Source organism: Bacillus rossius, chromosome 12 (assembly GCF_032445375.1).
Source record: "Bacillus rossius redtenbacheri isolate Brsri chromosome 12, Brsri_v3, whole genome shotgun sequence".
Taxonomy (NCBI): domain Eukaryota; kingdom Metazoa; phylum Arthropoda; class Insecta; order Phasmatodea; family Bacillidae; genus Bacillus; species Bacillus rossius.
The window spans coordinates 44,962,904-44,990,182 of NC_086339.1; the positions used below are offsets into that span (position 1 = coordinate 44,962,904).

At 38.4% G+C, this 27,279-nt stretch overlaps 1 protein-coding gene across 2 annotated transcripts in view; it reads right to left on the bottom strand.

Annotated features, from left to right (window-relative positions):
• LOC134537902 (glucose-6-phosphate 1-dehydrogenase) overlaps positions 1-27,279 on the bottom strand; it is a 156,814-nt gene that overhangs the window by 29,666 nt on the left and 99,869 nt on the right. Inside the window, exons 2-7 of one of the 2 annotated variants that reach the window (XM_063378842.1) lie at positions 22,803-22,924; positions 21,850-21,996; positions 15,068-15,285; positions 14,825-14,983; positions 4,624-4,843; positions 2,267-2,483 (exon numbers count right to left, since the gene is read on the bottom strand). In XM_063378842.1, the coding sequence (XP_063234912.1) occupies positions 2,267-2,483; positions 4,624-4,843; positions 14,825-14,983; positions 15,068-15,285; positions 21,850-21,996; positions 22,803-22,924 (1,083 nt within the window). Of the gene's footprint in view, positions 1-2,266; positions 2,484-4,623; positions 4,844-14,824; positions 14,984-15,067; positions 15,286-21,849; positions 21,997-22,802; positions 22,947-27,279 lie in introns of those variants that run through there. The other variant, XM_063378840.1, reaches the window with a different exon arrangement.

Genomic DNA, 27,279 nt, shown 5'->3' on the forward strand with positions numbered 1-27,279 from the left:
TTTAGACCCTTATTAAATAAATGTTTCGATAGAGGTACTAGTAGGTAAGAGCAAACTTTCAAAACTAAATTTAGTATTCCATCAGGACCTGTAGACAAAGAAGTTTTCAAGGCTTTGATGCACCAAAGCACAAGACTTTCAGAAATAGTTGAAACATACATTGTATCGAGGCCCTTTGTAGGTTATAGTTCCGCGACATATAAACACTTGCAAATATTGGGCAAAACCATCAGTAACAAAATAGGATCACCTGATACAACACTGTTCAGTTTTAGCGATAGTTGGTCATAAAAGCCAGATAGCAATTATGTTTGATACACACTATTAAGAAGATTATGTTCCCTTCCCCCTCTTACAGCTGACCAGCGAAACCAATTCAAATGCACACTTCAACCAATGTAGTACACGGGGGAGGGGGGGGGGGGGACACAAAAAAAAATGACTTTTTGTCATAAAAATTTTATTTATTACCTTTTTAACGAACTTTTTCAGGCACTTGTCAAGTTTTTTTTCCCACCCTTTGATTCACCTCTGGAACTCTTCAACTTTGATATCCTAAAGTGCCCTTTGCAAAGCTGTTTTTACCGCCTCCACATCATTAAAATGCTTCCCTTTTAGATTTTAGTTCATTCATGTAAATCGGAAAAAATCGCACGTGGCTAGGTCTGATGAATACGGAGGGTGGGGATGACATACCACCCCTGAGAGGTCAAATAGCAGTTCATTCGTAAGGCCGTGTGTGAGGGGGCGTTGTCATTATGAAGGAACCAGTCACGTGATCGCCAAATTTCCGGGCGTTTACTCCGCACATCCTTTCGCAAACATCTTAAAACTTCCAAATAAAAGTGCTGGTTAACAGTCTAGCCAGGGGGAACAAATCCCCGGTGCACAATTCCACGAACATCAAAAAAGACAATGACCATCGTCTTAACATTCAACCTCACTTGTCTTGTTTTTTTTTTGGTCTGGGGGAGTTGGAAGTCTTCCACGGGCTTGACGCTTGCTTGGTTTCTGGGTCATACCCGTAACACCAACTCTCATCACCTGTAATGACTTTGGTCAAAATCTGGATCACTTTCAATCTCTTCTTTCAAGTCCTGGCTCAAATATTTTTGTGATCCTGTTTGAGAAGGCGAGGAACAAATTTAGTGGCAATACGTCTCATTTGCAAATCCTCAGTCAAAATCCACTGGCAGAAGTTCCAACTCACTCCTGTCTCGTCTGAAATTTCGTCGATCGTGAAACGACAATCCTCAATTTTTTAATTTTTTAGCTGATTTTTGCAACGTTTTCGAGATGTCAGAGGGCGTCCATAACGAGCATGATCTTCAACACTTGTCTCACCACGTTTAAAGCACCCAAACCTCTCGAAAATTTGAGTGCGGCTAATAGCATCCTCCTTGAAAGCCTGTTGAAGCATTTGGTAAGCTTCTGTTGTAGACTTTTCAAGCAGGAAACAAAATTTCAAACATACTCTTTGTTCTTTTGAATCCGCCATAACGACTTCGCAGGCGGAACACGAGATCAGTAAGAGAAAAACAATACTACGATCAAACGTTAACCTACAAACTGACACCATCTGGACAGCTGTGTATTGAAGGTATCTACTAACCCCATCTAGCGGAATAATCCTCTATACGTCTACGAATGGCATCGCGCTCTCAGTCCAGTTTTTTGTTTGTTTTCCCCCTCGTACTACAGTTATGGAAAACAAGAAAGTTTTTTATTAAGTATGTTTTCTACTGTACATCAAGCAATAAAAGATATTTTATGGTGAGATCATACATATTGGAATATCGTACTTTTTATTGGCAAGTTATTATTTTATGTGTGACTAAGACTTATTAAATCATTACCAAGAATGAAATTGATTGGACTTATATTGTGTGTTATAGTGATAACTGAATATGTGAATAAATATGATTCTTTTTACAAATATATAGGCCTACTATATGTAATATACATAAGTAACCTTTAAAACTCACCCAATTATTATATCAGAGCTGATGGAGACAGATAATTGACAACTAGTGAATAAAATTTCTAAAATAATTTTTACGTGAAGAGAGAACAATTATTTAAATTCTGGGGTGAGGCAAAATGTTTTTAGTTTGCTGCCACAGTGTTGTCTAAAATACAACAAAGAGGAAATGAGGTGTATCATCAGAGTGGTAAACACAAAACTGTGCTTTAAGAATGTAGTTGTGCATTATTTTCGTGTTTCTCTCAATTTCAGGAGATGAGCACCGGAGCGTGGTCGGCTCACCCTTGCCGCAGCGCAGGATGAAGGGCACCCCGTCCCAGCGCTCGTTCTTGATGCTGAGCACGGACAGCGCGAAGGTGGGCGTGCTGGAGCCGCGGGGCACCGTCTCGTCGTCCAGGTACCCCAGCCGGGCCTCCCCCTCCCCGGCGGGGTCCCCCACGTACTGCCCCAGCACCGTGTCACCCAGGGCCAGCGGCGGGATCGAGCGCAGGACCTTCACCTGCATCACGCCGTTCACCTTCCACCGTCGCAACCTGGACCTCGCTGCCGCACGTGCCGACGGACCAACGGGAAAACATGTGAAAACTGGGAAAACGTAAAAAGATTGAAATGTTTAAAAAAAAAATTATTCCCACTATGATGGAAAAAATAACTAAATATTCACCACACTAAATAAAATGTCAGAGATGCTTACATTTTTATACATTAACTATGACTTAATTATTTCACGTGATGAAAACAGTTTGATCCATCCAATTTTGCAGTGAATTCACAATTGTTTAAAGTTGAACATTAAAATTTTGGTTCTTGATTAAGAGGTGTGTATGTTGAAGCATCTGAAAATGTCCTCTTTTTATGGTGAGATTTAACTAAACGATTCACATTTGAACTTTGTGTTTAATTGCGGTTAACATTTAGAATTTCAGATTTTCATCGGAAATAATTCTTTGAAACGAAAGCAGCTATTTTCAAAACAAGTTTTTTCGGTTAGGAATAAGAATAAAAACGCTTACAATACAATTTTTTTGAAATTCAGTGCCACCAACTGTCATTCCTAAATATTTGAGGTTCTAAAACATTGTTGAACATGCTACATGCACAACGCTGCCATATTAATAGGAATTTGGTACATTAATTTAAAACTAATTTAAAAATGACACAGTAATCCATTGATTATTTATGTTAAAACCTCAGTATAGAAACTTAATTTTAATGCTTTATTCATTAAAGTTTTAAAGGGAACAGATAGCAAAATAAACTTAATTTTCGCATAGTCACCAAAAAGTTGTTTACAAGGGAAAACTAAACTGCCGTGATCGAAAGCACACACAGTAACGTACATATATAATAAATGATCTTCAAACTATTCGCTTTCAACTTGTTCCATTTAAACTTTTCTGATGATTTGTGCTGTTGCAATGTAAATTTCAGTAAACATTTTCGCAGACATGGGGTCATGAGAGATGAGATGAGATGGAGCATAAAATATGTGCGCTTGTGGGATGAACAGAAGTACTTTGAGGCCAACAGCAATGTCTGCTAAGTTGCCCACATGCAAAATATCCAGGCTTTAATCCTCTGGGAATGGAGCGAGGTGGCGCAGTGAACTCACGCTCCAGGAGACCCAGTTTCAAATCCTGAACTGGACATCCTGATTTTGGTTTGCCATGGTTTTCAGAAACCACTCCAGGAAATGCCTGGGATGTTACCTTACTACAGGCCATGGCTTATTCCTCCCCTGATGAGCTGGCCTGTGTTGCTGTGTATTACCGTCTCCAATGATCTCACTCTTGATGAGACGTTAAGCCCAGGTTAAATAACAATAATGTATAAATAATCTTACAGGAACAGAACCGGATCAGTGGCTGTTCTATGGGAGCGAGGGGAAGGGAGGGGGGATAAACATACAAACAGCCCCCCCCCCCCCCCTCCAAATCCCTTTTCAGATAAAAACACAGGAGCTATAGCCAAAATAATATGTTTCAGACTGCCCCTGATCTTTCAACTAAGTTAAATTTATTTTGTAAAAATGTGTAGTTCTATTTTTTTTTAGCACTGCTGTACAGTATAAAATTTTTTTTTACTTTCATGACATGAAAATTGTGTTAAAATTGCCTTTTTAAGGGGTGGGTGGTGGTGTGGTATGGTGTGGTATGTATGTGGTGTAGTGTGTGTGGTGTAGTGTGGTGTGTGTGTGTGTGTGTGAGTGAGTAAATGGAGTGTGTGAATGAGTGAGGGATTCAGAGCACTGAAAATATTTTGAATATAAATGGCTGTAGAAGAGCTTAAAAGTGGAGGGTAAAATGTATATATAAGGAACATTTTGTGACAAATATGAGCTAGCACCTAGTTAATGTCTAATGAAACGGACTTGACAAAGTGTACCTATCTCTCACTCCTGTTGACGTAAACGTACATGCGATATTGGCAATTGTAATGTGTACATCCGTTCAAGACACAAGACACATCACCAATATGCACCAATGAAAAATTAAATTATTTAGTTAAATGCTATTTATAATAGTGCTGCAAGACACAGTAATTCCCCCCTCCACTCCTCCCAGTTGATAAAGCCAAAGGGACTGTAACTATATACATACAATTCAGTCCCACAGTAAATAATTACAGTACAACTTCACCTTCTCATCGCGAATGTCATCAGGGTGAATTGAAGCTGGTTTCTCCATCGCAACCAGGCTCAAGATCTGCAGCAAGTGGTTCTGCATCACGTCTCTGATGATCCCAAACTCGTCGAAGTAGCCGCCTCGACCTTGTGTCCCGAAAGGTTCTTTGAAAGAGATCAAAACCGATGCTATAGTGTCTCGGTTCCAAGTGGGACCAAATATACGGTTTCCAAACCTGCAACACCACGACAAATTTTCAGAGTCTGCAAGAGATCAATCAATACATGAAAATGTTAACAGAAAAATGTAGCCCACTAAAATAAATTTGGAGAAAAAACATCAAAGCTTCCAAACTTGTATTTTAAAATATAATTAGCTGTAGCAGACTGTCATATCAGTGATTGTAATGAGAAAAATAAATTTCCTGTGCATTTCGATTGAACTCTTTGTATTTAAATATATCACTCACTAACAATTATTAGAACAAAAATCTCCATAATATTGTGTTTTGTATGCAGAACTTTGTGTAATTATAAGCTTTTTATATATATTTTTCATTGAAGGAAAAAAAGTATTTATTTTATGTAGTTACCTTCTTGTGAGTAAGGATACAAATAAATTATAACAGCCAGAAAGAAGGTGTGAAGACTACTAAGCCTGTTCTTATACCAGGACACCTCTGACATAAAACTGATAGTTGCATGTCTAGAGCCATTACTGGAAATGTGATAGGCCTGAGGAATGTTAGCCTGTTGCTTGCACTGCGGTGCTGCTCTCTGTGCCCAGCTGCTGTCTGGCTGGTCAGACTGCAGGGAGTGACGGCTGACAGCTGCTTCTACAGTGTGTCAGTGTACGGAAGTGCACTATTCTGTTGCCCTGTAAGCCAATATATATTATGTTTTCCTAATATATAAGTTCGTGGTGTCAATCACATAAAAGTAAAAGTATATCTGAAATTGTAGTAATCTATCAAGGTCTTTGCCTCCAGAAACTTTTATTTTGTGACCAATTATTTCTAAGTTCCTACTATGAAAATAGTAACAAACTATAAAATTAAGACATACATGCACTAAAAGCAATTACTATAATGTACACACTGGCACATGCAATATGGTTTTGCCATACAAGTTTTTAAACAAAATTCAACTATATATACACACTTATAAAGATGTTTAACATATGGAGAAGGAGTGTCTAAGAATGTGTTACTGCATTAAGAACTACAATGCTTTACTGGGCAGTTAGGAAGCTCATTGCTGAAAGTCTAGTTATGAGCAGGAAAAACTGTATAAGGTAGCATGATAGCATGAAAATACAGCTACATGTAGTTGTTTGTCACGGAAACCAGCATGCACATGTAGATCTGGTTTGTTTAGCTACAGTTGTTTGTCTCAGCAGAAGTCAGCAAGAACACCTGCTTGTTAAGGGATGGAGAAGGCAATTGACTTGGATGACACGTCTCCATAAGACTGTCTAATAATTAGCTCAGAATAACTTTTTCTACCAACAGCCACAACTACGTAGTGGACCGGTTGTTGAAAATAGTGTCAACAACTTCAAGCATATATTATGCATCTTTTAATGCCAAGGAATCTCACAAGCAGAATAATTATGTTACAAATGAAGACACTCTTTACACCACTGACATAAGGAATCATGCTGTCTAAAAACAACTCTGCAAGCACAACAATAACAAGCACGAAGCATAGAGAAATCATAGTCACCAAGTTCGTACTGGCATCGCAAAGAAAAACACACAACACACTGAACCTCAATGCTGTTGTACTGGACATAAACTTCGTAGCTGCTTTAAGCAACAATGAATACTGAATAGTCATGTCTCAAGCATGTGCAACAAAAAACCAACCTGTGAACTTACCTGACTGTTTACTTTTTAACACCTGAAATAAAAGGTAAATAACCAGTCAGTTAACATGGTATAATATTAAAACATATAGCTTCAGACCATGTCTACTTTAAAACTTTAATGCATGGTGGGCAAAAGTTTTGAAACATTAACAAGACTCACATTTCAGAACAGTGTTATGTACTTCCTACACCTTGATTACTGAGGCTTCACATTAACATGGGGAGGAAAGGGTTGGTGGTTTGAGTCAACCTCAACATGACTCATTTTTATAAGCACCTGGTTGGTATTCAAGTGGTTCACAACCCAATACAATGTCAGAAGTTTGTCATTATAAACTTTTCTTTTTGCAACCATACAAACACAAAAAAATTATTTTCTATTACTCATGTCATCTCACTCAACATCATCATTAATTTATGACTTGACTACCTGAAAGTTAAATGAGGCAAAAAGTAGGATCAGACTGAACACTAGTTCAATTAATTTCACCAAAACTTATATTACAATCTTTAGGGATAGCTGTTATTTCATCACTGAAAGGTGCAATAACGTACAAAATTTTTTTGAGACTATTAGTATGACTCATCCTACCATCCCAACAATATTCTGAAATAATTAAACAATTTCTTTTGTATCATCACTAGTCTCTAATAAAATAAAAGTCGAAAATAACCTTTTTCTATTACAAAATAATCCTCTTCTTTTGGTTCAAAATAACCCCCTCCTAGTCCTAAATAACCCTCTAGTCCAAAAAACCTCATTCTAATCCGATTTTTTATGTCCCCCCCCCCCCCCCCCCCCTCTCTCCAATCTTTCGCCTTTCACACAGTTTTTTGAGTAACACAAATTAATACCCAAGCTCTTTCAGATCTATCACTGTCTCCTGAAAGAACTTAACAAGGTAACTATGGCTGGGCCGATGCCGATCACCGATCACAATAATCGGCAGATTTTAACACATCAGCATCGGTACCGATCTGAAAATTATTTACAAATCACCAAATGCCGATCATTACATACTAAATCAAAATTAATAATACTGAATTAAGCTTAAAAATGCAAAGTTGTACATTTCAAATTTACTTACAAAAAACTAAATAAGGTAGGCCTACAATCACGTATCAACAAAAATACGAATTTATAGTATTAATTTGCACATGGGTATTTTTAAAACATGCCAAACCATTATTTTACGGAATTTTTAATAATTCACAATAAAAACTTCGATTTTTATGAAATAATACTAATTTTAACTAACGTCTATTGCACTTACGAAACCACAGCCATAGAATATTAAGTGTTGATTTTTTAGATTTTTATTATTAACATCAAACAAGCTATATAATTCTTAATTTGTCTGATCGGCAATGATCGGCGCAAATGATTGGTATCGGAATGATTGACAAATTTAGTGATCGGCCCAGCCCTAAAGGTAACTATCGAAAATATAGTACATTTATGGTGTCATAGCAAAATTTTTCTCACATTTTAATGACTCCTGTCATCAGGCCACAGATCTATTGTGTAAACTGATGGGGTGGGGGGCGGAGGGTGGGGGGGGGGGGGGCCTCCAGGAAGACTTCTCAGGAGGTGCTATTATATAAAGAAAGGCTCAGTTGCAAAACTTTACTTTTAGGCCCCCTTCTAAATACATAAGTCAAAGATAGGCTTAGAATAGTTACAAATGTATGGTCTCAAATACGTTATATAATAGTTTCAAACAACTTTTTAAGAAAAAATTTTTAACAAAGTTATTATGTTAACATAAATGTACCCTATAAAATTAAAATAAAATTAAATTTATGCTCGGATAGGCTATCCCCTCCTTAACAGCGCTTGGTGAGAACGTGCTATAATCATAAAATATTGAGCTTCAGAATCCAGAATTCAGCACAGAAGCCATTTGTTATTAAAGATTACATGTTTTACTCACAGTGCTGGTTGAAGATGTAGCACAACACCAGAGTACACTGTTGAACTGGTGAAAAGAGTTACAAACATGAACCCTCCACTCAGAGTGAAGACCTACCTGAGTTGCTGCCAAGAGTCAGGCATGAAATAAAAATGTAAATTTTAACCCGTGCAAGATAAGAGAAATCAGTGTAGTTGCAAGTGTCAAGAAACACAGTATAGTGCAGGTGAAAAGGTGACAAGGAGTCTAATATGTGAACCTTATATAAGAAAGGAGAAGAGAAAATGGTGTCCACGCTACATGGAAAGATGGTACAGTGAAGACAATGTGGAGCCGACACTAGTCAGAGTGACACTGTCTAGGAGTTTTGGAATGTAGCAGAGTAACAGACTCTATAGAAACTATCCTTTGTGTAGACTTAGGGTACCAAGACATCTTCTTTACATGGGCATTTCCTCGTTTTGTAGCCTCGTTAACAGCGCGGAAATGTTTTATAACAAACTAGAACACATGTCCACTTTCCTTAAAGAAAAAAAATAATGTGTCCTAAACTGATTACGTAAGAGTGATTTTCTGTGATAGGCATGTCAGATGCATTGAAATGTGGATAAAAAATATAACAACAATTTTGTTTGGTTGTCACTTGCATTTCAATTACCTTGCAGTTGTTTATTTATGCACAATAATTATTTTAAAAATTAATTTCCTGCAGTTTGCTAATATGCAAGGGAAAAATGTATGCAAAGATAAAATATCATTAACCATAAAAAAAGGTGTCTTTTTTTTGCTGTCAGTTGATTTTAAGTGTCTTTTTGTATAATCCCACTCACCTATTAGCCCTACTAGACATTATTGGGCAGTGCCAATTCTAGACATACAATATTTATTTGCATATGCCCCATCTAAATATTTTCAGATGTGTTGATATGGACTTGAAACTAAGCATTATCGCTTACTCCAACCACACCTGCCCTTCGAAGTAATGCCTTAATTCATTCCCGGAAAACAAAAGCACTAATCAAAACAATGGTAACCAATCATGTCTTTTTTCCCCATAAGAATGTATATTAATCAAAATAATTTGTTTTTCATTCAGGAAAGTGTGCTTGCTGACTACCATTTTAATCAAGACACTATGCCCGTTAAAATCAATTTACAGTACTTAATATGTCTAAATACACTTGAAGTACATTAAAATAAATGTTTGAATAAACTTTTGAGACTAAACAACCTAAAATTAAATTACAGTGTAAAAAAAATTTCATGGACTGCACAGTTTATATAACCCCCTAGCTTGGGCATAACATTCCTAAAAAGATGCTAACATTTCTGAGTTGCAAAATAATGATGTTATTAATATAGATCTATTTAAGTTATAATAATATTTAAAAAAGCATAAACTTAACATTTCCTATTATTAGAAAGATTATTTAACCTCTTAAAGTAGTTTCCGACTTTATTGTTTATCAAATGTGTGTCTGCCAAGATTTGTCACTAGCGTGTCCAGGGTAAGTGCGAAGAAAACTAGCCCTGAAACCTTCTTTCTGGCTTTTCTCACCAGAACTGTTGCTGGCATACGGAATGGCGTAATATAAACATTACCTGAACACTTGGAAGTCAAGAGATATTTCTGTGTAATATAAGCCGCTGAACTATATTAAATCAGCTGAAGTAAATACGCAACGAAGGAAGCGAATATTTTCTAAGGGAAGAGTACGATACAGTTTGTTGATTTATCACATTATTGATATGTTGCATTGTATTTTATACTGCACAAGTGTGAGTGCATGAAAAAAATAATTCAATTAAATTAAATAAAGTGATCTTTCAAATCTATGACAGCGCTACTTCAAATCATTCCATGATTTATTGGCATCGTTACTTCAATTCAGCGCAAATCAGACAGTGTTCCTTCGAGGGGTAGGTGTACTCTCATAATTTTGACTCTTGGTTTTAGCTTTTGTCCATTTAAGAACCCCGGCACTTGAGTTTGAGAGTGTTGGAAGTTATTCTGAATTACTGATTATTTACTTTTCAGGAATTTTCAAGCTCCCACTTGGGTATTCGGGTTGTGGTGTCCACTAAGGATGGGAACAGAAGACAATGCAACCTGGATACATTTCCTTTTGTTTTTTACCTTATATGCTAACAGTTGTTTGATGACGATGTAAACTCACATTTATTTATACCTCAGTAAGGGGAATGTTTCACGTTTGAATAGAAAGATGTTTAAATTAAATGATAATTTCACGCAGAACATGGAAGAAATCTGGCAAGAAAAGGTGTCTGGAGATCATAGAAAAATAGGTACTTTTAACAATACCCTTTAACAACCAAATGTGGTAGTGAAAAAAAGGTAAAACATGTTGGCATCCCTGTTAACCCTAGTGTCAGCTTGCATCGCACAACTGATCTCGCAGGAATAGAGAGTAATACAGAGAAGAAAGAATGCACAGTCAAAACGGTACACCATGGAGAAGTAAACATGTAATAGAAAAAATATAACAACCCTAATATTAGGTAATATTTTTTAAAACAGGGGTTACTGCACAATTGTTTTTTATGTTACATAATTATAAGGATAGTAGTTTTTTAGGCAAATACGACATTGAATTGCTTCATAGTACCTACTTATTAAAGCAAACTAGTGTCATGTTGACATGCTTAATTTTTGCAACAAATATTTGTAATAAACTTGGTGATCCGTTTTGAACAACAACAATCATAAATCAGCAAGAAAATGTGTGTGTGAATAATGTACTAATGTCAGTAGGCTGACATTTTTGCATATGTTGCTAAAGCAATGGGTCCTCAGTGGTCACACATGCCAACAGCGTTCGAGTCCAACTTCTTTTATGACTCATGATTTTGAGCACTCAGTCAGCACTCAAGTTTGGAAACTACCTCAATGTTGGCAATCCCAGCACTTACATCATTACGACAAAGCCACAAAAACCTTTAATCTATAAAAATATCTCTGCCATAATATAGTGCTAGGTTGAGCAATATCTATTAGTTAATAGCAAGTTTACAGTATAACACACTTCGTGCAACCAATAAATAAGTATATTTTCTTCGAAACCCATAGCATTAAAAATAAAATGCATTATTTAAAAAAAAATCAGGCTACAATGTTACACAGTATATACTGATACATAATTAATAACAAATACAGAAATAAAATTATAAAATAACAGGAATAGCACTATATGAAATCCAAAAAAAAAATGATGTCACTAGCACATACACAGCCTCAGACCACAAATTGTAACAAAAATCAAGTTGTATACAAGTAACACATGCAGGATCTACATAAACAAAAAAAAAATGTTTCTGAATAAGCTTATCATGTAGGAAATGTGAAACTGAGCAAAACTAACAATTCAAAATTTCTAGAGAAATAATTTTTGTATATGTGATCACAATAACATTGACTGATGTCTGGTTACCTGATGAAACCCAAGTAATGTATGTTTAAGATTAACATAATGTTCACTTACTATGTATGTATCATAGTTTGAATTTTAATAAAATAACCAATTACTACAACAAGTTTTTCACATATGCATGAAACAACTAACAATTTCAATATTCCATTAATTAATATGGCATTCCAACTAAAGGTTTGACTTTGCTGCCATATTTATTAATTGGATATTATGTTCACTAGATGAATTAAACTAAAGGGACAGGAAACATAAACTAGAAGTGTAAACTAACCTGATAGAATGGTGCATAGTGAAATAAGTGAAACCAAATATTTTTTTTTTCCCTTTCAAGAATTTAAAAACTTTATAGATTAAGAGAAATTTTTCAGGAACTAAAATTCATTTGAAAGACTTATATATACACCAAAGGAGCTGGGAAAATTCAATTTACAGATTACATGACATTGTGGGTGATATCGTCTACAACAGTAATAGCTGGCTGGCAGCCCATGAACCAGATCCGGCCTGCAAAACTGTTGTATTCTTTCATGGAAATTATTCTTAGAAATAATTTTTTTTATTAATATTTTAATAAATACTACTTTTAAAAGAATGTTTTTTTTTCCTTTCATCACATACCACATATTGTATTTATTGGTTACCCTACAGAATAACACAACAAAATATAATTTTTAGGAATTCAATGTTTATTCACAATGTCTGGCCCTCTGATAAGTTTCAAAAAGAAAGAGTGAGGTCGGCCACTGCTGGCCTATAAACCTCGAGTTAAGGGGCCGCCTGGCTGGGCCCATGGCTCCCAAGGCATGGGGGCGCTAAGGACCACATTGGCTCTCACAGCACACGTCTCTTCGGCTCTACGCGCCAAGCACAGAACTGGCGTGCAGTCTTCTTGTCAGTAACGCGTCTCTATGGGACTTAAGCTGCGACCCTATAAATGATGCTGGAATATTAAAGACAAAGGTACCTACACTTCCCTATACCTTTTACAATACTAAGAGTAAGAATTTTTTTAGACCTAAAAAGTATGTGAAAACACCAATTTTAGCCTTTTTCACTGTACAAAAAAATACCTGTTAAAGGACAAACCATGAAAAAAAAAACCTGTATAAGCCAGTGCAACAGCATTAAATGCTATTCATAATCAGACACTTTCGTTAAATCTTGAACGGTTTGTAAATGGCGTGTAAATACTCTGAGCTCTGCACACCTTTTGGCGGCATAGCCAAGCAGCCACCTTAAAAGCAAAAGTGAAATAAGTGCTTGCAAGTTGGAAGTACCAGAAGTAAATTATGTACTTTCAGCAGAACGACAATAAACATACAGTCACCATCAATAGGAAGTGGTTAATCTGTAATGTTCCAAATCAACTAAAAACCTCTTCACAATAGGCAGACATAAATCATATAAAACATTTATGGGCTATTGTTAACAGGAATATTTGCAAAGAAAATGAGATATTTAATACCAAGAAGTAGGTGGACTCAAGAGAAAGGGACATAACCAGTCCTGCTGCTTGCCAGCGACCTGTGTATCTATTAATTCCAAGGGAAAGAGACGCCAGGGAGTCATTAAAGGTAAGGGATACGCTACCAAATAATTAAATGCCTGTACACTAAATAATTTGTTTTGCGTTTTCTTGTGCACGTACTGAAAAGGTGTGCATGACACACAAACATTTAATTGCTTTTTAGTTTACTGGGCAAGTTAAATTAAGGACATATTTATTATGTTGTAAAAATGGCCTACAATAAGCATTAAAACAAAATATAAATGTAATGTATTAACATATCTACAATTTTGTACTTCATTTGCACCAAAACTCTGTAGGCACAAGAAATATAAATACAGTATAAGAACTTTGAATGATAACATTTACCGTTTATTTGTTTCATTCAATCAATATGTACCTCCAGTATAATTTCCAAGCAAAATAATGCAACCAAACACCAAAAGAAAAAAAAAACCTTTACATGTTTTTGCATAAAAAATATAAATCATTACTACTGTAATACAATGAAAAATATAATTGATTTTCTTTGTAATTTTTGTATAATATGACCATTATTCTCTACATTCTTCTGGGTAATGCATGTTTATGAAATAACCAGAGCACTAAGCTGATGCAGCGATAGTTTTGACAGGCTACCTTCTATGCGAGAATAGATATATAATAGGTTTTATAGTAATGGTTACGAACAGCAAAGAAAGCAAGATACCTGAAAAACCATTAGCTTCAATTTGTCACCATCACAACCTCACCAACTTTGACCAAGTTCAGCCGTAATCATGGCACTGAATGTAGCAAACCAACCGTAGTCATGACTTCATTAAAGCCTTTACTAACATTACACCCTTAACTAACACACTGTACTGCAGTGAGCAACCAGTGAAATTAATAATAGATCAATGTATTCAGAGCATATTCTATTTTTGTTTTTTATGTGTAGATTTGATTCAACATAGCCTGTAGCACACTGATGAATTAGAAGATAATAAATGTTAGATTTGCTATAGTATCATTATTTTAATTTAATTTTTTTTGTAACATGACATGACTCATTTTACAAACTCATACAGACTAAAAAGATCTAATGAGTTCAATAAACCAAACAAAACTAAATTTTTTGACAAAGCTAATATTATTATTATTTGCTTTGTGTATCAGTTTGTCTGCAGCTGTATTTTAACATTTAGCATAGAATTACTTTGTAAGTCCTACTTTTGGAAACTCAATATGCTTCAACTGTGAGTCTTAGCATATTGATGCACTTAACTCTAACACATCAACCAAAAACCAAACAAATTCATCAACTTGCATTGAAATTCTGCGAGCTCTGGGAATTTTAACTCGTTCACCATCTGGTATCACTGGGTAATGAATAAAAGTAAAAAAAAAAAACACACCTACGGCAATACACTTGCATTACCACCATCCGAGCAATGACCTACCCCACCAGCAATAATGAGTACACAAAAGGGACTAACCTTAAAGTCATTAAATTCTGAACCATCTCTTTTCCCAGATAGTGGTCAATTCGATACACCTGTTCTTCTTTGAACAAGGAGGATAGATGCTTGGACAGGGCTTCGGAGCTGGCAGCGTCGCGGCCGAACGGCTTCTCGATGATGATGCGAGTCCATCCCCTGAACACAAGAGTCACACCGATAAGGCCACGTGGTGACATGGACCACCCCGAGCGACGCCGGCCAGGGAACGCGCCGACTCACTTGGAGGCCATGCAGCCGTTCCTGATGTGCACGGTGGCCTGGTCAAACACGGACGGCGGCAGCGCCAGGTAGAACAGGCGGTTGGCCACCTGCCCGCGCACCGCTCCCTCCAGCGCCTGGTTCAGCAGCTCAAAGTCCCGGCGCGAGTCGTAGTTCCCAGACACGTACTGGTTGCACTTCCAGAACTCCTCGTACGCCTCCTTTTCTTCCGGCTTCACCTACAGATCATTTTCCAGCACAATATAACTAAACATACCAACACAAACTTTTTCTTTCAACACACACAAAAAAACATACAAAAAAAAGCTGAAAAGTGTAATTTCTGGATATAAAAAAAATGTTTTAACATCCTTTAGCACTTACATAATGGATTTTTCTTGAGATCTTTGTAACCCATTTCCTCCGAGATGCGAGTTGTGAGTTGGTGTCTTTCCACTGCATGCCTTGTTATGTGTCTCTGTTTTTCTCTCGTCAGACTCTACCCATCAACAAGTTTAGAACATCTTGTTGTGGTTGGGGGGGGGGGGGGGGGGTGGAAGAGAAAATAAGTATGATAGTATTTAGGGTACGGGGGTGAAAACAAGTTGGGAGTTGTTACACCATATTTAAAACACCAGTTTCTAGTTTTTGTCCTAAAGAAAGTAACGAGTGGATATTATGACAACCATATTGCGAACAGAAATTGTCCCGTCACTGCTTAGAAAGTCTGGTTTGTTTGACCTCACTTTCATCAGTACATGCTCAATTTGGACTCTACTAATATCTCTGGATATGTATTCTGTCACAAGACTACAATTTTCATGCCTGGCCCACGAAATAAACTTGTTCAAGCAAACAGAAATAGTGATCAATGAAAGGGATTTGTCAACATAATTTGCATTACATGAAAAAAAAACTCAATTCTTGTGGACTGTAGGCTGTATCTTAAGTAACTGTACACCAGTAGATATTCAAAATTCATGTGTGGAATCTACTTTTGCAGATGATAGTTTTTACATATGTCAATATGTAAATAAGCTAGTCTGATTACACAACTATTATCAAACCTGTAATAGTTCATATTTTAAAACAAAGTATTTTAAAGCCCTTAATGCCCACAATAATATTTTATACTTCCATCTGTTCTTTCCTTTCAACTAGTAAACACTCACACAATACCTAATTAAAATTATAGTTGATAACATGATTGAACAGCTGCAAAAACAGAAGACCCAGCAAATGATGATAAAAAAGAAACCAGAGTGTAATCTTCAAGGCTCAATATTCATTCTAACCAGATTACAGGATACTGTACCAACCATATGCTTAAAAACCCAAGATCATAGCGGGCTTTAAAAAAACTTATGTCAAAATGAGTGCAATATTTCTCAAATTATAAAAGATATGAATACAAAAATTACCAACAGACACAAAAATAAACAATTTTTTTTCTTCAAAATCACAATGTACTCAATTTTTTTCCTTCAATAAATTATCTCCTTTCCAGAATTAAATACACAGAATTCTCAAATTACACACATAAGTATAGTTTTGGTGATGTGTACCAGGAATTGGTTACAGAAACAGATGATCACGGGCATAGATGAATGAAAATTATAGGTGACGAAAAGTGAAGATAATGAAAATGATAGGTAATGTTAAGTGCAACAATCAAGAATAGGGAAGTGGACTTCATGGAGAGGGGAGGGGTCTGGCACTCTGGACCACTCTCGCCCGCTCTCCACCAATTACAGCCCGAGTGAGATGAGGCAAATACATCATCGAAGCATGATGAAAAGTGTAGAAAATACAAAGTGTTAATATTAAGGAAAGGGGTGTTTGAAGTCATAATTGCATTACAGCACATTTGCATATTTTTACTTAGTGTTGATGGTGGGAACTGTGGGGATGTGCAAGGGTGCAAGAGGTTGTATTGTAACAATATGTAAGTGGGTGTCAGAGGGCACAAAGGAATGTAAATGGGTGCACAAGGTTTTTTGGGTGAGTAAGGTGTAAAAGGATGCAATGGTGTATAACAGAGTACAAAAGGAGTGAGGGAGTGCTGCAAGGGGGCAGGAGGATGTAGGGATTATTGTGAAGGGAGGGGGGAATACGAGTTTGTGCAAGAGTGTGTAGGAATTGTGCAAGGAAGGTGTAATGGTTTTTGCGGGGGTGTAAGGGGTTGTGTGGGGGTGTACGGGTTTTTCGGAGTGTGTGCTCTCCTTCTGAGAGGACGAACACACAATCCATACACTCCATGCTAAGCATCACAAATATCCTCCATTATTGTACCAATTTTATGTAAAACCTTTTTAAAGAAAATATCTCCGACAGGGGTTGGGTCAAAAAGCAGAGCTGAAAGTATCAAAGAAAAGCTATGCATTCAGATTTGTCCGACTGTACAAAGAAAACCATGGTTTAACAAATTTCATCTACTGTTTGTTTTATAAGTACGATATTAAAAATTTAAATTCGCATACTCAAAACCATCAAGCTGTGAATATGATACTTGACTAATAGCATTCCCTAACAAGACTATATGCTTATAAAATATTATAAAAAACTATACATTATTCCGGTATACATTTTTACGATGCTACAAAAAAAAGCAAATTACCTGGCGCCAGGATTTTAAATAATTTTGTATGTAGGTACCAAAATGGAACCATAGCAACTTAACTAACAAGCAATTAAAAGAAATCATTATAAGCCCATACCTATTTATAGTTATTATATAATTACGAAATTTAAAATAAATATAATTTATTATAATTTATCAAATCGAAACTCAATTTCTTAGTTTATTCTTTATGGGGCCCCTATAAAATTACTCATTTAACAGGCCGTGTTACTAACACATTATCTGTTTCATCGCGCGAAAGAAGAGCCAAATTACTTGCTGACGATTTGTTCTGGGAGTATGCACGAAAAGTATTCAAACCAACGATTCTTCTTTCCAAAGTCTACAGTGATATAATTCCGGAACTAACTTAATGCCTATGCAAACACAAGACACCATCAGAGTCACACCAACAATATCGGACCAGAATAAACTCACAAATTGCTGCGTCGCAGTTAGCGAAAAGCATTCGCATACCGGTCCAGGATAGCAAGTCTTTTTAAAAACACAGAGCCAAAGGACTGCTAGTCCGACTCCCGCCACGGCCGATTAGCGAGTATCTTAGCTGAACGCTTGCCTGTCTGTCCGCAAGCCCATCCCCTCCACAAGCCATGCACCAGAGACTGTTCTTGCACACACGCGGACACCGCTACGCCGTGTGCGTGAGGGTGGTTGCTCGGCGGAGCTTAGCGCGAGTCATCGCAGTGCGCCCCGACGCACTTTATCAATCTTGTACGTCCGGTGCGGGCCATCGAACATCAAGCACAAGTTCACCGAAGCATATTCATGTCTTTCATTTTCAAACGCCGCCGCCTACTAATGCCAGCGAAGTTCGCTAGCAAAGTTCCACCTGCATAGCATAGGGGTTTAGGTAAGGCTTGTAAAGTGTGTTGCGGGGTCGGTACGTGTTGCAGGTTTTGCGGGGGTGTAAGGGGTTGTGCAAGGGAGTGTAATGGTTTGTACAGGTGTGTAAGGGTTTGTGCGCGGGTGTAAGGGGTTGTCCATTGGTGTAAGTGTTTGTGCAAGGAAGTGTAGGATTTAAGAGAGTGGGATGAAATAGTTTGTGCAGGGGCGTATGGATTCGTAGTGGTGTGTAATAGTTTTTGTGGAGATGTAAAAATTTATGCGATGGTATAAAGGATTGTGCATGAGTGTAAGGGATTGTGTATGAGTGTAAGGGGTTGTACGGCGATGAGAGGGGTTGTGCGGGGGTGTATGGAGTTGTGCGGGGCTGTATGGAGTTGTGCGAGGATGTATGGGGTTGTGAAAAGGAGTGTAGGATTTGAGCGAGGGGGGTGTAATGGTTTGTGCAGGGGTATAATGATTTGTAGGGGTGTAAGGGATTGTGCGGAGGGGAAAAGGGATTGTGCATGGGTGTAAGGAGTTGTGCATGGGTGTAAGGAGTTTTACGGGGTGTAAGGGCTTGTGTTTAAAGTGTTGAGTATGGGTGTAATGATTGGGTTTCTGTGGGGATGCAAGGGGTTGTGCATAAGTGTAAGGGGTTATGCATAGGTGTAAGGCGTTGTGAATAGGCGTAGGGATTGTGCGGTGGTGTAATGGTTTGTGCCCGGGGGGGAGGGGTTATGAGGGGTGTTAAAAGTGGAGTACAGGGTTGGATAGTGACATTAAACATGACCTGTTTAAAATGTTGGTCCAGTATAGACGAAAATTATCTCTTGGTTCAGAGAAGCTTGTCCTATGCACATGATTTTGTACATGAACTGTTTATAATGTTCACCGAGTATCGTCGAAAAATATCCCTCTTAGGTACTGACTGGATGTGTCTGAACACCTACTGGATGCGCCTGGCTACCAACTAGAGGTGGTCTCGCCACCTACTGGACATGCGTTTCTGGATACTTCATAGACGTGCCTGGCCAACCGACTGACATTCATAGCTTACATACATCAAGGCGTAGCTGGTCACCGATTATGTCAATCGACTGGCATGTAGAACTGTCCCTGAAAACACATATAAATACATGCAAAGGACTCTCTTCGCTTTCTAAGAAAACTGTAGATATCGAGAAACGATTGTAATTTCCTTTTTTTTTTTTTTTACTTTTAGAATTTTTGTATTTTTTTTTTTGCAATTTTGTTCCTTCTCGAATCTGTCTTTTTTTTTTTTTTGAAATTTTAATCATGTTTTATTGCCAGGATCGAACCAAGGATGGATATGGATCGTATCAATAATTATTTTAATAATCGAATTTTTTTATGATAATTGAATTTTTCCCGAATTTCTAGTTTAAAATTTACAAAATTTTAAGATCGCGGCCAATATGGCTGACAAGATGGCGGTCGACATTTGGCCACAGCGCCCTCCTGCAGACGAATATGAGATGGCCATCTTCACAAGACAACAAGATGGTGGACCCAAGATGGCTGCCATGATGTCATACTGGCTGACATAATATTTGTCTATGCATTAGTGGTGGGTGGTCAGCCTGCCGGTTGCTTCCTTGAAGGAAGGATCCATCACCATTTTTAATCGAATGATCTCGTCGGATTCGAACCGATAACTCCATGACGAAAGTATGCTTTTTATTCAAATTTAATCAAATAATTTTTTTTTTCATTTAACAATTTTTCCAGTTAAAAAATGCACAATAATTACGGATTTTCAAGATGGCGGCCAATTTTCATAATTGCAGAAATCTTAAAATAAGATATTATTAATTTTTTTATTAATATTAAAAATTTTCCCATCAAAATTGGATAATAATTACGGATTTTAAAGATGGCGGTCGTAACAAAAATTTTAAAGTTCTAGAATCTAAGATTGCGGTCATAACGAAAAGTTCAAAGATGAAGTCATACAATCCAAGACTGCGACCGTAATGAAAAGTATAGCATTCTAGAATCCAAGATGGGGAGCACAATGAAAAGTGGAACTTTTGAAGTAAACATTAAAAAAAAAATACTATTTGGAATTTTTTCAAATTTTTTGGTCAAAAATCAAAGAATTTAAAGTTTGCGATCAAGGTCAAGATAATTACCTCGGCGGCTTAGGGCGGCTTGCTTTAATGGGTCTTAACAAGAACCTGCTTTTAGGAATTTTCTTTTTTTTTTTCTAAGGCAAAAATATTTTGAAGCATTTCAAATTTCGAGTTTTTTAATTATTGTGGAATAAAAACCGGAAATTATTTCTGAAAACGGGGATTTTAGTCTCGAAATAGGGAAAATATGGATTTTTATATTTTGATTTTATTTTTGCAGGACGTTTTCTCCTAAGAAATGTAAATTTTGGTGAATATTAATGAATTTGTTAAACATTTGGTAAAATTGAGGTAAATTTTGAAGACCTATAAAGGTCATTTAATATGTCACAATCCAAGATGGCGGTCGGCTCCACATGCTCCATAACAAGGAACTATCGCCAGGAGCCCCATTCATCTACTTTTTGGACATGTTTTATGTACTGTAAAGAGGAAAACATGTTTGTATGTTTTTAGATTTATATAAATTACAATTAATTTGCATATGCATTTTACAATGTATGATGACTGGACATGTATTTATATCCCATGTGAATCCACGGAATAAAAACCATAAAAATTTTCAAAAAATTGGTTGTCTGTAAAATCGGTTTACGGACGATAGTTTAACGTGATAACGTCATTTCAAAACATTGATGAAATTATTGTATACTTTTATGAATAAAATTGAATCATTTTTATTGAATTATCACTATTTTGTATGGATACAAAGAAGGAGTGAAATGAAATCTACAATTTAATTGATAAATTTACTTTTATTTGCACTCATTAATTCAAATATGTTTATTACTTTAACGAAGAGATTATTTTAACTATAACTTTTATACATGTTTGCTATTTAACTCCTTCCAATCTGTGTTATTCTGTTAAATATAGGACGATGATAGGAAAAGAAGGAAACGAATGGGAGTGTTTCAAGTTTAATGTGCCTCGAAAAAGTCAAATCGGTGGTTGTTCCAATCGAGTGGAAGAGAGATAGGTGCGGCGCAAGCGTACAATGAGCGTAACGGGACACAGCGTAACTGGACACAGCGTAACGGGACACAGCGTAACGGGACAATGCATGTTACGGGACACTTTTTCGTGCGTGCAGCCGGCGTTCTTCGATTTATTAGACGTTGTCACGTCAAAAAAAACAACAACAGCCAAGCTCTTCCTAGTTCTGCTTCAGAACTCCTCGATACCTTCAAGTACTGATGACACTTGTCCCTCAGCTCCTCGACGGTCATCTTGCTGCGAGCATATCCATAGAACAGAGTGTTCTTGGGCAGCAGTTTGTCACGGTACAGCCACCACAAAGTTGGGTAGATTTTCTTTTTTGCCAAATCTCCCTGGAAGTATTAAAAAATATATATATTCAAGACAAAAACATTGGTTCTGCACTCATTGGTGAAATGTGGCAAAACGCTCACAAACAACAGTAATGACACTTTGCTAATTCCCTTCCTGATCTTGCAACTAGAGTCAAATAGCCCAGACGACGATGACACTTAAAAGATAACAAGGGAACGAACTACCTTCTATTTAATATTTTTTAGTCAATTTATTTTACCAAAAATATAAATTTGCATTTTGCTTTGCATCTCAATTTTAGCTCTACTATTCTTGGAAATCGAGAAATTAAAGTTACTTCCCAAATGGAAAAGAAAAAAAAAACACTTGATTAAAGCATTTCTTAAAATTTTTATTTCCAATCAAGCCTGAAAATTAGGCTTCATTTACCTGGCTCGCAATGCAAGCCTAATTCAAACCAATGGCAATTTGTTACTACATTGAAATGCCGGCTTTGGAGTAGCATATTTATTTCGTAACTTATCATAGTTGCTTGCAATAATCCGTCTAAGCTCATTAAATTGAAAAGTTCCTCAACAAATATTCAAGTAACTTTAAGTAACTTCTTGGGCCTAGCAGGAAACTCAAAACTCAAATTGCACATAGTTTTACTTTCTGGTCACAAAAGACCATTTAACTTTATGTTACAATGTGGAGGGCCAAACGCTAGCTGACAAAACGCAAATATAATTGAATCTGCTTAACATCAGCATGGAACCAAATACTTACTAAATGTGTTTGTTTCACTATACGTTGTATCACATTCGATTATTTTAAACCCCTTTTTTAAAAATCTTCAACTTACAGATGCTCCCAATGTGATGAAGATGTGAGGAACAGAGCCTTCAAACTGCGTCCCGGTCGTCGACATCTGCGTGGCCTTCAGCGACATCCTGATCAGCGACAGGCAGTCATCGGGCGACTTTTCTGCAAACCGACGGCAAGTCATGAGTGGTGATACTCCCTGCTCGTGATCCGAACACAGCACTTCTTTGACGGTTGTCTCGTTCACTCTCTCGTGCTTCATTCAACAAGTTAGCACACCAGACTGCAGCTTCATGAAAATTTTATAGTATAAGTATTTAGTTATCAATGTTTATAGCATAGCAGCGCAGTTAAAAAATAACGACTTTAGTTTCAATATCAAATAAAAAGTTGACATGTCGATGCTCCCCCTAGTCACTTAGAGCGCGGTGTGGGTGCTACGAACACGACCCCGAGGCCGCTGCATCGACAGCCGCCCTCACTGCTGGCATGTGGCGCGCCGTGTTCCTCCGCAGGAACAGCACGTGTCCCTCCGCCGGAAATAGTTATCACACTTTAATTTATTATTGCTAATCAGTAATTGTTAATCATGCTTTGTAGTTTTTAAGAAACCTGCCATTATCCCCTGTGCGATGAGGCCTCGACACCCAGGCCGAGTCGCTCCCGCGCTCTGCGTGCTTCGCGCGGCGGCAACCAGGGGCGCGCCAGTCGTCCGACCGGCTCAGGGGCCTCGCCGCTTTGTTCATCTGCCCTAGTGCCTAGTCGCGGCAGTGCATCGGCCCCGGCCACCGTGCAGCGTCTGCCTTATCCACCGTTTAGCTTGGTTGCACATTCGCGAGTTGTCGCTTAGTTCTTTAGTAGTGGGGCCCATCCTCGAGAGTAGGTCGCGCTTGTGAACATTTTCCTTTCGTAACCCGCGCCGCGCCGTCTACGGACGATAAGTGCACATGCTTCATTGAACTATCTTAAGTAATCATTAATTCCCACGGGACTTTGCTGCAGGCCGCGGTTACACACGTGAGGAACATGCCCGCGAGAGCCTTCGCCCGTGTGTAAGAGCAGACATTAGTCTCGAATTGTACCGCACCGCCGGTGTGTCAGTGTTCCACTTAGCGAACTGAATCTTCAACGCGCGTGCAGTGCTGATCACGTAGCCATCGCGCACGTGATCTAAACCAGTGTCTTTGTAACTTTAGTGTCTTTTGTAGGGTTGATTGTTCCGTGTCGTGTATTCATCTCGTGTTAACATGTGCCACATACCGAACTATTACGTGTGTCCGCATCAGTAACGGTATTGCCGCCACCATGTCACTCCCGCACTATTCGCCGCAGGCTGGACTCCAGCTTATATACCTGAAGTATCACGTCATCAGAATTCCCGACTTAACAGTCGAAGCTCCAAGAATACTGGCGTCCTAGTTACGCCAATCCACACAGACTGGGCTCTGGGAACACTCCAGAGGCAGAGAGGCGCCGAGGAGGGCTGGGTGCTAGCTGTCCGGGGGTGGGGCCTCCCCTGACCCCCGCTGGCCGGGCCGACTGGCCTGCCTCTTTACCTTGCCTCTAGTATCCTCCTAACAATAATATTACTAATGCTGTTAAAAAAACTTTGCTGCAGTTAAAATACATGCTATTCAAATCGCGTATATTCGAGGACAGTATTAGATAATGTTGTTTGCAATAAACACGTGAGTAACCTTCAACAAAGAGAACAGTGTATCTGCAGGCGATCACCGCACGACAACACAAGGCAAACGAATGTCCATTGCAATTTCCCTCTTCCGACCGCTAGAAAAATAAACAGCTGCTGTGAGAAATATAGGCCCCCACGTCTCCCTACCTCTGTCTTCCCATATGGCTATCACCCATTTCCTTTAGCTAACGTCACCATATTTGTCTATGTAACTCTTCGGAGAACTTAAGCTGTCACATAAGTATAAAATTGTTTTATATTAGAGAGCATGGTGAAGTTTCTTCAATCACCCATAAAATTTACCATCCATCACATGTTGAAATGAACATGAAATAGTGTTGGGGTTAGTGACATATCCAGAAGGTCGTAAATGAAAGGGATAATGTTTGCAAACTATTTTTTTTTCCACTAAAAGTAATATTATCCAGTGTAAGTCGCGATCATGAGGCTCCCCTCATAAAAAAAAAACCTGCCCGCTGCCTTTCGATCCACCTCTGTTTACAGCTTGCATAGTAAAACATATCACAAACATAAATATGTCACCATCGCTCAGTGGCACATCCATGTAGCAGTTCGGGGGCTCCAGGGGGCAAGTTGTATCTCCAAAAATATTCACCGATTTTTATTATACATATTCATAAACATTGTTTTCAATCCGAGAAACTTACGCACATGTGTCCAGCTTTGCCGGGTGTTCGGCGCCTTGCAGATCCTCTGTGGCGCATCGCACATGTGTGTTTTAGTTTTTACCCTCTTCCCCTCTCCCGCTTGTTTGTATGTGCCAACTCACCACCAGGGGCGCTCCAATAAACCCCCCCCCCCCCCCCGCATAGTACACTCTTTTCTACTCTGTCCAACTGTTCAATCAGACCATCCTCTGTCTCCTGTGTTCTCCTACGCTCGAGGGCGCCGTTAGGCTGGGTGTAAACGCGCTACGGCGTATATAGCATGTCGTCGTTGCTCGGAGCTGGGTGACGACTTGAGCAAGTACGCTGTTGCTCACCAACCTCCCCTCCCCTCCCTCTCCCTGCCAGCAACAACATGTGGAAACTCAAATAAGACGGTTGGTTGCTGATCAGAAAAAAATGTGTACGACAAATTCATGCAACGTATAACAAACGGAAATGGCGAACATTTTTTTCCTCGATGGCCCAGGAGGAACAAGCAAAACATTCCTCGTCAACTTGATATTGGCGTCGGTTCGAATGCAGAATTGGATTGCACTCGCAGTGACATCATCGGGAATTGCATCAACGCTATTGGACGGCGGACGCACTGCGCACCCAAGCTTCCATTGAATTTGAGCCAGACAGAAACACCAACTTGCAACATCAGCGAAAACTCCGGCATGGCCACGATCCTTAAAACGTGCAAAATTATCATTTGGGACGAATGCACAGTTACCCATAAGAGATCGCTCGAAGCGCTGGATCGGACTCTGCGTGATTTTCGAGGAAACAACCAACCAATGGGAGGCGCTCTTGTTCTTCTTGCTGGTGATTCCCGCCAAACTTTGCCTGTTATTCCGCGTTTAATGCCTGCAGGTGAGCTGAACGCATGCTTGAAACCATCATATCTTTGGAACCAAGTCAAGAAAATCACGCTATCGGCGAACATGCGGTGCATTTGCTGCAAGACCCGTCTGCCCGAACATTCTCAAAACAACTTTTGGACATCGGAAATGGAAAAATTTAAAATTAATCGCGCCACGAATGAGATTTCGTTCCCGCCGAACTTCATTCGAATGCAAATGAATATTCAAGCCGTTGTCGACAAGGTATTCCCGAGTCTAACAACCAACTACAAAAATCCGGATTGGTTGTGCGAACGTGCAATTTTGGCACAAAAAATGATGTCGACAAGCTCAATGAGCTAATTCATTTGAAACTGCCCGGCGAATCAGTCAAAAACAAATCGATCGACTCAGTAATGGACGAATAACAAGCCGTTAATTATCCGACTGAATTTTTGAATTCATTGGAATCACCGAGAATGTCACTGCACGTATTTTAACATTGAAGGTTGAATCACTGGTGATGCTTATTTGCAACCTAAACACTCCTAAGTTGTGCAACGGAACCTGATTGACCATCAAAAGTTTTTCACCAAATTTAATCGAGGTAACAATCATCAGGGGCAAATTCGAAGGCGAAGACGTAGGTATTGACTCCACGCATACCAATGATTTCCAACGATTTGCAATTCGAATTCAAGTGGCTCCAGTTACCTTTGCGTCTTGCCTTTGAAATTACCATCAACAAAGCGCAATGCCAATCGTTGACTACTGCTGGATTAAATTGGGAAAATTCATGTTTTTCACACGACCAATTGTATGTGGCTTGCTACCGAGTTGGCACACCAAAACATTTATACGTTTTTACTCCAAATAAAAATTTAAAAAAAAAAAAAAAACATTGTCCATCCGCTGGCCTTAAGATGAATTAACAAAGAAATATAATTTCCCATTTGCCTTAAATACGTTTTTTTTTTGTTCCTTGGGCGTAGAAAGGCACTGACTGTACCTATAGATATCTGCTAAAACGTCGTCACTCGACCGCTAGAAGTCTAAAGATAATTAGTGCTACCCGTGCGAAGCCGGGGCGGGTCGCTAGTACTAAAATAAACAGTGCCCTCTAACGCGAAACTTCAGCCTGGGCTACATTGTTTATTTAACTGAGGTCGGTGTGAACATGGGATGAAATCACTTGTTTAACTGAAGATTGGTCAGGTTACTGTGAAACATCTATAATGACTTATTCTTCACGAGTTAATATTTGCCGCGGCGTGGGTGTCACCCCTCCCTCCCACTTCCCCCTCCGTTCCC